At 50.9% G+C, this 15,066-nt stretch overlaps 1 protein-coding gene across 4 annotated transcripts in view; it reads left to right on the top strand.

Annotated features, from left to right (window-relative positions):
- CECR2 (CECR2 histone acetyl-lysine reader) overlaps positions 1–15,066 on the top strand; it is a 646,890-nt gene that overhangs the window by 565,763 nt on the left and 66,061 nt on the right. For all 4 annotated transcript variants that reach the window (XM_085652176.1, XM_085652174.1, XM_085652177.1 and 1 more), the window contains one exon: positions 3,478–4,894. In XM_085652176.1, the coding sequence (XP_085508302.1) occupies positions 3,478–4,894 (1,417 nt within the window). The remainder of the gene's footprint in view (positions 1–3,477; positions 4,895–15,066) is intronic.

Below are 15,066 nucleotides of genomic sequence, written 5' to 3'. Positions count from 1 at the left end.
GGTATGGCGTTGTCTAACCACCGCTTATTGGTCTGATGGGCTATGAGGCACATGTCAGGATTTGTTTTGTATGTACTGCTCTTTTTGTGTGACTAATAAAAAACAAGTTTGACAAAAAAAAAGAAGTCGCGTTGACTTCGTCCCGGGAAACATTTGTCCTTCACGTAGCAAACACGCGCACTGAGGTGCAAGCTCTTTTAAATACTGATCTGCCGCTTCATTTTGGGACTTTGATACAGACTATCTTTAATGCCTCATCCACAAGTGGCATAGCTCATTTTTTTTAAATTGTGGGCTCCGGCCTCGTGACCTCTTTTCAAACTATTTTTGGAGTGATCCCGGCCTTTTTTCATTCTATTTTTTCCAGTGTCTTCGGAGGTCTCCCTTTACTTCTCGCCCTCATAGCTGGAATACTGTTGTTGATCTGCGCCCTGCGCTATGGATGCACAACTTGCGTCACACGACAATATGTCCCGGCTGGTCCATCTTCGTAACCGGATGCTTGAGTTCTATGGCGCTTTACCACTGGCGACTTTGAGCGTAGCCTATGGATTGTCCTTCCGGTTTGCCTACTTTACTTGTGTGCAGCCAGTCTTTCATTGCCTAGATTGTCTGTTCCAATGGGCTCTGGATTTCTGTCTGTCAAACTCGGTGTCTCCTGATCCGGATTATGATCGGCTTACTTAGTGGCTCACGAGTTGGACTGTTCTGGTGTCTGGATTATGGCCTGAGCAGCAGCGCATGGAGTTCTTGGGAATTGGGACATCGGAACGGCTGCGATTGACTTCTTAGCGAACAGTTATCTTGAGGTACACACCAGTTGTCCTCGCCAGGTGCTGGAGGCTCCGGTGGTTGAGGAGCATGTATGTTCCTTCCCCGTTCTGAACTGGATGGCAGATCATTTTGCGGAACGTTCCAATGATTTCCTCTTGGAAGCTGTTGCAACTTATTGTGCCTATACATTGATGGATTGAATTTTTTCCTTTCATTTCGTCCTACGTCCGTCGATGATTTTTTTTATTCCACATCTACTTGTTTTTTCTTACTCAGTTTTGACTTTTGTCTTTGTTTTTTTTTTTTTCTTTCTCTTTTGAACTATTTTCACTTCCCTTATATGGACTTATAGTTCATGCCCTTGGTTCCGTTCTATCAAACTTGAACTCTGCGTTCTTGCAAGTGCGCCCCTACTGGTTAGTGGTCCGATCATGGGGGGGTGTAGTGAAGATCGTTATCTACCTATGTACAACGCTAAGTTAGCATAACCGCGTTAAATGTTAGAAAGCCATCTTGCCGCGTTTGCTGCTTTTGCACACGACACTGTAGTCACATGTTATTAATTGAGAAATGCTTACTCGACTTTGCTTCACATGAGAACTGTCTGTTGTTAACATCCTAAACAGTGAGCAGCGACCTTGGTCTGTACACAGTGTAAAAGAAACAGTCTGGGTCGCTAGACGGTGCATGTTGTTGAGTTCAGGTTGATCGGCCCACTAGTTTAGCCATAACACGCGCACGCAGCTGCAAATACCTGAAAGTCGAGTGCTTTTAATATTGCAGTGTTACATGTTTTTCATTACATTCGGAAGAAGAGCGTTCCTAGGAGCAGAGCATAGCTGATCCTGTGATGTGAACTCTCTGAGCTGATCTTTACGGTATGGGGTTCCCCATTCAAGCCTAGAGACCTTTTATTAGTCTAATAATACTATTGGTGTGTTAGAGAAAGGAAGGTGGCCTAGAGCCACTGTCATTTTAGCATGATTACTCCTTTCATTTTCTATGGTATTGTAACTATGCTGATGGTTTTGATTTTAATCGTTTGTCTGCTAATGTTAGCCAAACTGCTGCATCTTAGGACACGAGGTTTATAAAATAAAGTCTTTAAACTTTTACCGTGTCTCTGTTTACTCTGTTGTGGACTGGTACGAGAATAAATACGAAAAGGTGTTTCTGATTCTCACCATTCCTGAGAAATATACTAAGTCGCTTGTTCTGGGTTGTCTATACATTGGGACCGCCGAGGTAAACCTCGGATAACGAATGGGACACTGATGCTGGCTGGATGAGGGGTTCTGGGTTCTGAGGTGAGTTGTTGGTACACCGCAATTCACTGAGGGCCTGGGTTCCTGCGCATAGTTCTGCGCATAAGCAGAATCCCTGCAACAGTCTGAAATTACAGGCGTAAAGTTAGATTTCTAAATTCATATTACAAATAAGTTTGTGATTCTTCTTAGCCTATACCATTAAGCTTCAATACTCTAATCATTATTGATCCCTGTGCAAAACTGTAAAGTTTCATTGCGAAAAGAGGAGAGTTGAGAGGTTAATTATTTCAAAACAAACCATTTGCCTAAAAAAATAGAATTTGAAAATCTGAGACCTTTTTTTCAGCTGCATATTTTTCATCAGCCGTTGTATTTTGCAATCACTTTACTTCATAGGTAAGTGAGTTGTCATTTGCTCACAGGGTTTTACCATGTGGTCACATAAGTATGTGGGATTCAGTGACTCCTATATTCTTCCACAACATGACCTCCAGGCAGGTGTAAAAGCAAGTGCCTATGTAAATATTTTCCCTGGAAAGGAATATTTCTGAACCTCCACTCATACCTTATGAATGTCTTTTTCTATCCGGCTTCCTTGTTGGGACCGATTTCCTGTTACATTGTTGCTGGTTAATTGGGTAAAATTGGTGTCAACAGAAGCAATCCAAGTACGGTTTTTAATTTGTCCAAAGAGACATTCATTGTTTGCTCCTGAGGGGGTTGGAGAGTGGGGACAAATTTGAGCACACTCGTTTAGAAACTTAATTTGCTATGTTAACTAAATTCCCACTTGAACCTGTGTTGCCTTGTCTTCACCACCTAATGTTTTCAAGTAATTTGCAGTCCCATTGAAAATGTATTTCCCTGCACAATCTTAGGCAGCAAAAAAAGTTCTACTAGACATCCTTTTTCTTTGTACCTTGTGCACTCTAGGACTCCCACATCAGTCTAAAGATCAGTCTTTTCTACTTAATGTCCTGCTCGGAGGGCATACTTTTCACCACTTGTGCATAATAAAAATGCATCAGAAATTCACCCACTGTGCATGTCTAGAGACGATGTGTCTATCAGACAGTCTGGATTCCTCTTTGAGTAGGTCCATCTGCCTCCGACACAGAGAGGAGGGTTTTAAACATACCAGCAGCTGGGTGACTGACTACAACTATTAATCACATGGCTGTTTAAGAAGCCAGGCTTGTTAAATCTGATGTACTGATAATACAAAGAGCACATGAGATGGCTCAAATTCACTAGATAACTGTAAAATACACAAAGATATTTTTACCAATTCACCTCTGTGTTGTGATCAATGTTTCTTTTTATGTGTTTTTTATTTAAATTCATGACCTGTGGAGACTAATTGTTGTTTACATATTTTCTTCTCTCCCCCGTTCTTCTTGGCACTCCCAATGTTTTTATATTGGAAAAATTAAAGCTTCCCACTCTGAGGAGCTACAAGAAGGAGGAAATGTAGCTCACATTTCTGGTGCCTTGGACGAAACAACACCTATGCCACTGGTGTCCCCTCCTCAGGGCGAGTCCATCAGTAGGATTTCCAGTACAGCTGGATCGACGAAAAAGAAACAGGGACCCCGTGCTGTGAAAAAAAAGACTGCAGAAAATATACAAGGGAAGAATGACAGTATGGAAGATAGCGAGATTGGCAGGACCTCACCACAACATGTGTCAAATAGCAGCACAGCAGAGGGTGAAGCTTTTGCTCGAAGTGGTGGATGCCCAGTTGTCTGCATTGGAAAAGGAGAGAAAGCTACAACTGTGTCTACAGATGCTGAGTTTAAGAGATCTCCAAGTGGCAACGGAAAGATCATCACAGAAATTCCTGAAGTTTGCACTCAACAGAACGAAAACAGTACTAGCACGGACACGAAGCCTGTTGTAGGTAATTCCTCTTTGAACCAAGGTCCTCCTATCTACACATCTGGCATTAAGCATCCAAAGGCTGAAGGGTATTGTATCAACCCAGGACTGCAGGCCTTCTCCCATGGAATGGAGAAGCCTCCACCACCCTCTAACCAGCAACGTTTTCCAGTTCAAAGTCACCAGCAGAGTCATCCTGCACCTCATCCTGGGATCTTTCCCCAGTATCCACCTCAAAGAATGCCATTTCATTACCAGGGACCACCACATCCTCTGCCTCGTGCACAACCATCGTATCCCTATCAACAGCCTCTCTATTTTCCAAGCAATCAGGGCTATTCAGACTGGAAAAGACCTGCACCACCCTCCACATCATCTGCCAGTTATGTGCCTGCCATGTCCACACCTGCTTCCAGAAACAGTTTTACAAACCAGGGAGCATCAACTGTTTTTCAAGGGTGTGAATTATCAAGTATGGCTCTGTTGTCCCCAGACTTGATGGACATGGAGCCCAAAGCTGTGCCGAAGGAAAATGAGGATCTAGGAACTGAGGAAGAGAAGTCTCCAGAATCTGACGAGAGACCAGAAAGCCCTAAAGAATTTCTTGATCTTGATAACCAGACTGTAGCCACCAAGCATCCGAGCACCATGGCTACTAGCAAATTTCCAGCTGACACTCGGCTGACAAACCCTGGTATGGGTTTCAATGGCACTGCTTTTCGATCGCATGTTGACACTGTGCATGCCTCTTCTTTTGGATCTCAACACCCATCAGGTACCTTCCATGTTAGGGGATATCCATCATCCATGCCTACCCACCCATCTCAGTGTCAAACATCAACTCGGACTAATGGCTTTGCTAATGAGGGCCCAGTGTATCGGTGCCTGGAAGAGAACAGGGGACATTTTCAAGCCATCATGATGGAGCAAAGGGGAAGTATGGGGTCATTCCAGGACATGTATCAGCAAGCAGGGTAAGGATAATGTCTTTCATTGGGTGGACAGGGATTTGCCATGCCTGAGACACAGATTTTAATAATTGCCAGTTTTTCACAGGGTAATTTGTGATAGAAGCAATAGTGACATTATACTGTTCAGTTAGAAAGAACTGGAGAGGAGCTGCAAATAAATCTGTTTGCTCGAGGGGACTTTTTGACGGTCCCAATGTCCGTCTGTTTACGATACCTCCTTCATGGCTTTCAAATGTAGCCAGTGGCGTAGCACGGTCAGTTGGTACCTGGTGCGGAAGATTTCTTGTCACCCACGGCTTGACAAAATGGCAAAAATGTGTTTAAAATACATAGTTTTGCTATTTTGTCACCCCCCTCAGTGATGACACCCAGGGCACCCGCACCCAGTGCACCCCCCCCTTTCTTACTCCACTGAATGTAGCATCCATGCCCATATGTAATCTAATATAGGGTTGGGACCGAATATAATAGGACTTCATTTAAGATCTGCATGTATGCATTTCTTTGTTCTCCTGTGTTGGCTCTCTGAATGAGCACCTATGAGCAGTAGTTTGTAATTGACACTCGAAGGGATCATTAACATTGAATACGGTGTTCATGTCTGATGACTGAAATAATTGTCACCATACAAAAAGAGGAGAAGATGAGGTATAAATCTAAAATACAGTGCAAAAAACCGTAGAGCGCTGCTGCTCTGGCAGGCTTTACTTTGTACATCTTGAATGTGTGTTCTATAATTATGCACACAATTGCAGAGATTTCATTTCCCTGTTAAATTCTGCTCTTTAAGAGGATGGGACATCCATAGCATTACCTGTATGGGTAGATAGTTGTGTTTAAATGCAGAATGGAGGAAATGGACCAGGGATTAGATTGAGCAAGGAAGTACCAAGCAATTTTGTAGCCTTGCGTGCTACACTGCAGGCAAGGAGGCGGGCCACCTAGAAACAGGCTGCAGAGGGGTACTTAGGGACAAGTCTGGGAGCTCCCAACAGGAGGCTCAGTTCGTGAGGGTCCTGGTGTAAGAAAGTGGCTCTGTATATACTGTTCCCAAATAGGTACAGGGTGTACAGAGTCCACAGTCCCCAGAGGTTTGGCAGAGGCTAAAGTTATATATAACCGTACTCTCTAAAGTGGTAGCTTGGTCGAGCAGTAAGGCAGTATCAGAGGACAGTGTAAAGCATTTGTTGTACACACCCAGTCAGCAAATGGTCTCACACTCCAGAACTGAACTCTAGGCCAATGGCTTTGTATCAAAATATATAGTAGTTTTATTTTAGAACCAACAATAGGTATCAAAATATACTTTCTCAGAATGAGATGCTTTAGATAAATACTGTCAATAGGCAACACAATTTCAAACCCAATTATACATTGAGCTCAATGGGAATTTCTAGTTGAATGCAATGGATTACTTTTTGGATTACTTTTCTTACCACAGGACTGGATCCTAGATTCAGTCCAGGGACATCTCCTGTAAACAGTTGAATAAAAACGTTTTGGTTACAGTTGTGATTTTTAAGGAATATTATTGTATTTTAAAAGTTGACACTTTGAAACGTTTTTTTTTTTTTAAAGAATTTAATTGAGTTTTTCCCCAACCAGTGTATCAATAAACCAATATTACATACAATAGCATCTTGTAAGAGACCCAACCATCATTGTACATGTCAGGAGAAACCGGTTCTTCAACATTTTCCCCCTAACTCCCCAACCCCCCACCGTGTCAGTGTGCCCGCGTCAACCCCCCTTCAGCTTAGGCATTTAGAACCCCGTGTTCCGAGAAAGCCTAACTCAAATCAATAGAAAAGCCACTATCATTGTTCTCAAAGGACAGGAGGCTCCATGTTGCCACCCATATGTGCTCTATGCTCCCACCTTGACTTCTTCGACAATTCTCAATATGTTGTGCAGACGCTGATTCCTCCCTGAGTGTACTTAAGTGGCCTCATCCTGAACAGTCTCCCCAGTAGTCCCAGAGGGCCCCGCCCTAGGCTCCACACTCTGGTCCATGTCTACAGGAGCCCTGTCACCCTCGTCCAGCTCCTCCGTTGAACAAAGCCCCTCTACTAAAGCTCCCCACGCCCTTGCAGCGTCCAGCGCCTTGTCATTAGAGGCACGCCTGGCCAATTGTAGACTAAGCGTCCCTTCACTCCCTGCCCAGGACAAGAAACTCGCCTTCCACCTCCGAAAGCTAGGTCCAGCCCTTGCCTTCCAATGCATGGTGAGCTCCCTCTTCGCCATTATCAGACCCAAATCATAAAATTTGCTCGTAATTTTAGTACTGGGGGTGTGCGGAAACCAAAGCAAAAGGCAAGTCCCCATCTCCACTTCCAGCTCGCGCTCAGGCACTTGATTCAAACACGCCACCACATCTGCCCAATAAGAGCCTAATCCCTGGCAGGACCAAAACATATGACCAAAATCGGCACCTTCTGCATTGCACCGGGGACACGGCGATTGGGACCCTCCAAAATACTGTAAAATTTTGACCGGAGTCAAGAAAGCCCTGTGGAGAGTGTAAAATTGGACCAATTGAAACCCAGGCCCGCCGCAACAACTGCGGCCACGTCGTCTCAGGAATGGGCCTACCAAGATCTCCCTCCCATTTACCTCGCAAGGCATCCAGGGGTGGAAGCCTCTCCGTGGACAGCCGCCTATAAAGACAGGTGATGGCCTTGAATGTACCCGTCGCCATAGTGACGTATTGACACCCCAACGAAGTTGGGGGTTCCGACAGTCCCATCTTGCATTGTTTCTGAATCCCCGACACCAAGGCGGCGTGTAAAAGATAATCCCCCCTCGGCAGATCGAAAGCCCTCTGCAAATCCTGGAATGGCAACAAAACACCATCCCTGTATAAGTCCCCAATCATGTGGACCCCACACTCTTCCCAGCCAGCCAACGCCGACCAATCCCCGCCATGAGGGAGGGCCGTGCACATGCCCAAAGGAATTTCCGGGGCATATGGGACCACGAAGCCTGCCCGTTTCTGACTGCGAGTCCAGCGCTCCTCGAGGGTGAGCTGGTCCAGGCTGATTTTTTGCCGAAGCACAATGAATGACAACACGTGTCGAGGGATGACCCTACCCTGTGGACCATCAGGGCCTCAACTCACGCGCCACGGCCAGTGTAAGCCATTGCAGCTGTGCCGCCAAGTAGTACCACTCAAAATCTGGGGCCGCCAGCCCCCCCTCCTCCCTCGGCCTCATCAGAGTGGCCAGTGCCACCTGCCTTCTGTCAGATCCCCAAATAAACCCTGTCATCAGTGCCCTAAGTGTCTTAAAAAAGGAGACCGGGATCCATATCGGCAAGGTACGGAAGAAGTAGAGCAACCGTGGCAGCGCTACCATCTTCAGCAGCGCTACCCGCCCAGCTACCGAAAGAGGGAGAGTGCGCCAGAACGCCATACTACCCTTGAGCCCCCTCAGCGCGCCACCCACATTCCCCTCAAAAAGGTCAGTGGGAGCGTGAAATATGCGGACGCCCAGATACGGTAAGCAGGCAGGTTCCCACCTCAGGTCTTCAAGCGCCAAGGGCATCTAAACTTCAGGGGACAAAGGAAATAGGCAGGTCTTGGTCCAATTCACCTGCAACCCCGACAAGCGGCCAAACTCCCGGAGCAGGGCTCTGGCACCCCGTAGGGAATCCCCCGCATCAGCCAGATACAACAGGAGGTCATCCGTGTACAGGGATATGTGATGGAGCTCCCCGCGCAGCGGAACACCCTCATAGAACCGCCCCTGTCGGGCATGCACCGCAAGAGGTTCAACTCCACACTGTCGAATGCCTTTTCGATGTCCACCGACAGCACCACGGCCTCCGACGAACCTTCCCCTCTTTCCCCCAGGATCCGCACCAACCGCCGAATGCACGTCGCAGTATTCCTAGTGGGAATGAAACCCGATTGATCCAGGTGTACTAGGGTGCGCATGTGACCCAAGAGTCGCGTGGCCAAGATCTTACTGAGGATCTTATAGTCAACCGAGAGCATGGAAAGCGGACGGTATGCCGTCCTGGAGACGGGGACCCCACCCTTCTTCAGCAGCGGCACTATGATCGCTTTTCTCGTAGTGAGCGGCAGCCTACCCAGGCCCCACGCCTCTCTGTACACCGACTGCAAACGCGGTGCCATAATGTCCAAATACGCTGCATAGAACTCCACCGGAAGTCCATCAGCCCCTGGAGTCTTTCTCCGGCCATGTGTTTAACCGCTGCCCTGATTTCTCCCAGGGAGATAGCTGCCCCCAATGCAGTGCCCTGTTCCGGGTCCAAGTGTGGCAACCCTGCAGCCTCTAAATAATCGTCCAGACCGTCGGGCAGGTCCCTCATCCTACTCTGGTACAGCAGCGTGTAATAATCCAAGAATTGGTCATTGACCTCCTTTTGCGAGTATACCAGGCCCCCTGCTGGTGTAGACAGCGACACTATTGGGGATCCCCGGACAGCCGGATTAGCCAGCCAGGCCAGTAACGACCCCACTTTGTCCCGTTCAGCATGTGCCCGTACCATGTATTCTTTATAGTCATAGCAGCGCAGCCGCTCAACCAGAGCGGCCACCTCCTCTTGCGCCGCCAACACCTCCTCCCGGGCGCCCTCATTCGTGTGACCACTGAGTTCCGCTTGGCGCAGCCGAGCCTCAGCCCAGTCAATGTCCTGCAGCAGCACCTTACGCGTCCCAGCTACGGACGAGATGCAAATCCCTCTCACCACCACTTTAAGCGCGTCCCATTCATGAGCTCTGCTCGTCGCCGTCCCCGAGTTGTCTAAAAAGTAGCGCTCTACGCCCACCCCTAGCTCTGCATGAAACACGGGATCTTCCAGCGTCACCTGATTCAAACGCAACGTCGGGATCACTTGCCGCTGTTGCGACTAGAGTATCGTTATCAAACAGGGGTTGTGGTCCGAGAGTGTCTTTGCCAGATACTCGCTATGGCGCGTGAGTTCCAGGGCTCCCGGGGTACATAAGAAGCCATCTAGCCGAACATGTAAGTCATGCGGCGCTGAGTAGAATGAATAGTCCCTGTCTAACGGATGTTGTACCCGCCAGGCATCCACAAGGCCACACGCTTCCTGCCAGTCCCTTCTCACCCTGGCCACTCTGCGTACTGCCGACTGAGCCAACGGGGGGTGAGAACGATCCAACTCCACATCAGTGACAGAATTAAAGTCCCCCCCGAGGAACACCGTACCAACTAGAAACGACGCCAGCCTCCCAGAAAGCCGCGCAAAGAATGTGGTGTGGTCGGAATTCGGGGCATAGACACTGCAGAATGTCACATCTCTGCCATCTAGACGGCCGAACACCAACACAAACCTCCCCTCCGGATCTACCAGCGTGTTGATGGGTTAGAAGGGTACCCCGGACCGCACCCAAATTAAGGTCCCTCTAGCAAATGCAGAAAAAGTAGTGTAAAATAACTGTCCCCTCCATCTCCTCTGCAACGCCTGCCCCTCAGCCTGGTCAATGTGTGTTTCCTGCAAAAAGGCCACCTGGATCCCCGTGCGGACCAAATATGCATGCACTTTATAACGTTTTCTCATGGAATTCAGCCCTCGCACATTCCAAGTGACACATTTTAATTCAAGTCGGGTCGCCATATAGAAGGATACAACCGAACACAATCCAATGCAGCCTAGCGGGCTGACAAACCCCCCTCCTTGCAAAACATCCCCAACAAACCCCCCTCCCTTCCCTAGAACAGGCTCTAAACCATAGTTACCCATCCAAACACAGACCCAGCAAAGGAAAATACCCTGGTAGCTACCAGAGTCTCACAGTAAGTGTGAGGTAGAAGGGGGTGACCCAGCACCAACATGAGCCGGACCGCGATCTCACTAGCCCAGCCTGTAGGTCGGGCCTCAAATGTCGGATTCCCCTCTTCCCGGCAGTGTCCCGCCCCCAGTGACCCCCCCCAGTTAGGGAACCCCCCCAAACCGCCCCCCCGTCCGAGCCAGGAACCAGGGCCCCACTATCTCCAGCAGAACCATACCCACTCCCCACTTTGCCACAAAGCAGCTACTGGCGCGCCTCCCCTTACTGTATTCAGATTGAAGACAGGCATCGTCACTCGTCCAACAGGCCATCGGCAGTCCTTGGTGTAACCTCCGGTAGACGTCCGACGTCTTCCCCAGAGCCCTCCGACCCCTCTGACACCACCCCTTCGGACCCCTGCCGGGATCCTGAATCCGCAAGCGAGGCCGCAGTCGCCGCTCCAGAAATGATGGTAACCGCTTGTAGAGCCGGTTGCCTCTCCAGCTCCGTCTGAGAGGTCGACGGTGACTGTCCACTCGCCACACGTTTCCTGTTTCGGCGGCCCGACGAGGTTTTGGCTGGGTCCCAACCTCCGGTTCCCGATGTCCAGCGCCGTCCCCACCCGCGCGGTACTGCTCTAGCCTGTGCCATGCGTCGTCTGGCGTGTCAAAGAAAGTAGCAGTCCCGTCCACCATCACCTTCAAACGTGCCGGAAAGAACAGAGCATACTGTATCCCCTCCGCAAGAAGGGCCTTCTTAATTGTCATAAAGAAAAAACGGCTCCGCTGGACCTCCTGGGAGTAATCAGGGTAAAGGGAGACTGAGGCATTGTCCACTCTGTATGGGCCAGATGTCCGGGCATTCCGCAGTATAAGGTCACGGTCCCTGAAATGCAGCAGGCGTGCGACCACCGGCCTAGGGGGACGGCCCAAAGCCGGCGGGCGGGCCGGCACTCGGTGGGCCCTCTCAAGGGTATAGAACTGCGATAATCCTTCTGGCGCCACCACCTCTCGCAGCCACTTTTCCAGGTAGTCGACCATGTTGTCCCCTTCAATTTTTTCGGGCAGGCGCACCACCCGCACGTTGTTGCGCCTGTTGCGCCCTTCTACCTCTTCGGCCCTCTTCTCCAGCAGCGGCACTCTGCGCGACAAGTCACCCAACGATCCTTCCATCGCCTTCTGGGCAGGTTCCAGTGTCTCAAGCTTGAGTTCCATGCTTTTGACTCGGTCAACCAGTTTGCCATGATCAGCACGCAATAGCCCAAGGCTCGTGGACACCTGCGCTATATCGTGGCGTAGTGCCTCCTTCGTGTCCGATATGGCTTTGAGGATTTGTTCCAGTTGCTGCTGCTGCAGCCCCGCCGGCAGGGTTCCAGCTGGGTCTCGATCCTGAGAGGCGAGTGGGTCCTCCACGTGATCAGTCAGTGCCGCACCCGGAACGCGCCGCGGCTTCCCCATGGCCCGACCGCAAGAGCAGCGATCCAACTCAAAGGGCGATGAGCCTCCCGCAGCGGTCCCCAGAGAGTAAGAAATGCACTCCAGTCGCCCCACTCAGCAGCCACAGTTCCAGTTGTCCTGCATCACCACAGCAACATCCCCTAGTCCATCAGGCACAGCTCAAGGGCAAAAGCATCGACCACCGCCAGTCAAGGGGGCACCACTCCACCAGATCCTCCCGCCAGGCCCACCAGGAAGGGGGCCGCACCCTGCTTCGCCAGCAAGCTGTCCACCGCAACCGCCCTCATCGCAACCAGGGCGAGGTATTCCCGGGTGCTTCCGCGATATCCCCAGCTACTGCATCAGGCGCGCCGTGGTCTACTTATCAGGGTCGCCAGCCGCCTCCAAACGGAGCCAACCACTCCAACGCATCCGAGTCAGCGTGTTCTGCAGGGTAGCGGCTCAGCAGGGATGGGGGGGGGGGATAACCAGCACCATGTCGCCATCGAAACTGTGGCTCCACCAGCACAGTCGCACCGAGTTGCCCTCCACGAACCAGCCCCTCCAGAAAGCTCGGGCCACAGGACTTCAGGGCAGTGTACTTATGGGAGCGTGCTCGTCCGCTCCAGTCCTCCTGTGGGCATGCTCTCTCCCACTCCGAAGCGCGGGTAGCGAAAGCGCGAAGGGGGGGGGGGCCCGCACTACAAAGTCCCCGCAGTGCCCGCACAGTACCTCCGCAGGCGCTCCTGCAGCGGGCCTCAGTCCGCCATCCCGGCCGATCCTCAGGGCACCGATGTGAGGCCCAGCCCAGTTCCAGTCACCATCGGCGCAGCAGCTACACCTGCGCCTCCCCAGTCATCGTGGGCTCCGCCAGTGCCGCCAGCCGTCCTCGGACCTCTAAACACCGCCCGGGCTGACACAGCTCACCCTGCCCTCCTCCGAACCAGTGGACCGCAGCGCGGCCGGTGCTCTGCCTCAGCCAGGTCACCGCTCACTTCCGGTGGGCCTCAATTCACGCGAGGCCGGGGATGTCAGGCCCTCTGCAGGCCACAAGCAAGATGGCCGGGCCTCTCCAAGAGGGTCCACAGCAATCGCCGAACAGGGCGGCCCCTGGGTCCCGGCGCGAGGCTCAATCAGCAGGCAGGCACCTCTCAGTCATGGGGGGCCCCCTCGGAGCCTTCAACACCGCCTGGGAAGTTTTTAAACAGGATAACTCACGAGGCCGACACGGAGCTCACAGCTCACGCGTCCATACTCGGTTTAGTCCAAGCCACGCCCTGACACTTTGAAACTTTTTCACATAGAATCACCAATGTTATCCTATGGAAGGAAATTCACATAGCAGGTAAGTGGGGTTATCGTTACTTTTTCTAACTCAGTGTTGGATCCTGGATCCAGCACTGGTGCATTTCCTGTAAACAGTTGAAGAATGCGTTTTTGTTATACAGGCGATTTTTAACGAATATTTGTAAGTTTGCAAAATCGACACTTCGAAGAATTTCTGGCAAAAACCAGGCAATGTTATCCTATGGAGGAAAATCAAGTTAGCGGTAAGCACGGTTGTAATTACTTTGCAGGGTCAGTGCTGGGCACCAAGATCCAGCACTGGGATCTCTCCTGATAGCAGGTTAGTAAATTCGTTTTCGTTATTCGGCTGATTTTAGATGAATATTTTAAAGTTTCAAAACTCAACACTTAGAAGAATTTCCAAGTGAAACCAGTGAATGTTACCCTATGGAAGAAAAGTGAGTTATCGGCTTTTGGGTAAGTATTCGACTGGCAGAGTTAAGGTTCTGGGCATAGACTCAGGGGCTCTCCCAGGGTCAGGTAGGTACAGTTGTTACACCCTCAGCGGCACAGGGGCAGCCGGGTGCAGTGTGAGTTAAGCCCAATGTTATCCTCTGGGAGGTAGGGGGCCTTTGGTTGGTGGCTGCTGGCTAGCAGGCCACGCGACTGTGGGAGCTGGGCTCCTGGTCACTTACTCAGGGCAAGAGGGGAAGTAGATTAGAGGTTGCACTGCCAGGGGCACTCGGGCGGCTGGGTGCAGGGTGCTTTTGAGCTGTCGGGTGCTCAGTGGATTTCAATGGAGAAGCTCAAGGACGAATGAAGGCTGCAAGCTCGGGGACGAAGATTCTTCAGGTGTGACCACCACTTCGAGAGGTAAGTTGGGAAGTTGGAGGGTAGGTAGGCACCCAGGAGTTGGGCACAGGGGGCCGCAGGGCACCGGGTGCAGGAGTGCCTTTTGACGTCGGGAAATCTTACCCTCTGCTGGTCGCGGTTGGAGGGGTCCCTGGGTCTGAGGCTGCAAGCATCATCAGGAGCGTCGAGGTGGTTCCTTGGGTGCTGGATTCGGGGTCACAGTCGCCATGGGGACATCCTCGTGTTCTTTGTTCACTCTGGCACAGGCCAGACTTGGCAGGTGCAGAGTGTGCAGGAGCCGTGGTTCCTGGCTAATGCCAGGGGCTTATTTGCTTTGAGCAGTACCACTGCTTGTGGGGGTCCCAGTTAGAGTCACAAGGAAGTCAGGTCCTCCAGGGTTTTTGAGGTTGCTGACCACTGGAGATGCCGGGGTTTAGCAGGAGCAGGTTTGAGGGTCGACATGCCTGTAGGGCTGGGGCCAAATCAGTTGGTGTCTTCCTCTTGTTAGCAGCTGCACGGCAATTGTTCTTGTTTCTTGTTCTTCTTTCTTATTTCGGAATCTGAATCTGAGGAAGGAAGGTTCAGGGTGCCCCTAAATACTAAATTTAGGGGCGTTAAGGGTAGGTAAAGGGCAGGGACCAATGGGTCCCTTCCCTGGGGTGGGTACACCCCCTATCCTGCCACTCTCCTGTGGGAGGCGGGCAGTAGCCTAGTCCTGATTGGGCAGGGCTCCCCATCTTCAAGATGTGCTTCACCTCGCCTCCCCCACCTGAGAGGTGGGGTTAGCAGAGGCTGGCACACCCCCTTTCCTTCCTTGGGGGTTTCCGGCCAGTCTTCCCGCCAGA

The sequence above is a fragment of the Triturus cristatus genome, chromosome 4_1 (genome assembly GCF_964204655.1).
Source record: "Triturus cristatus chromosome 4_1, aTriCri1.1, whole genome shotgun sequence".
Taxonomy (NCBI): domain Eukaryota; kingdom Metazoa; phylum Chordata; class Amphibia; order Caudata; family Salamandridae; genus Triturus; species Triturus cristatus.
The sequence above is the reverse complement of the archived record's forward strand: the minus strand, read 5'-3'. Positions and strand labels throughout refer to the sequence as shown.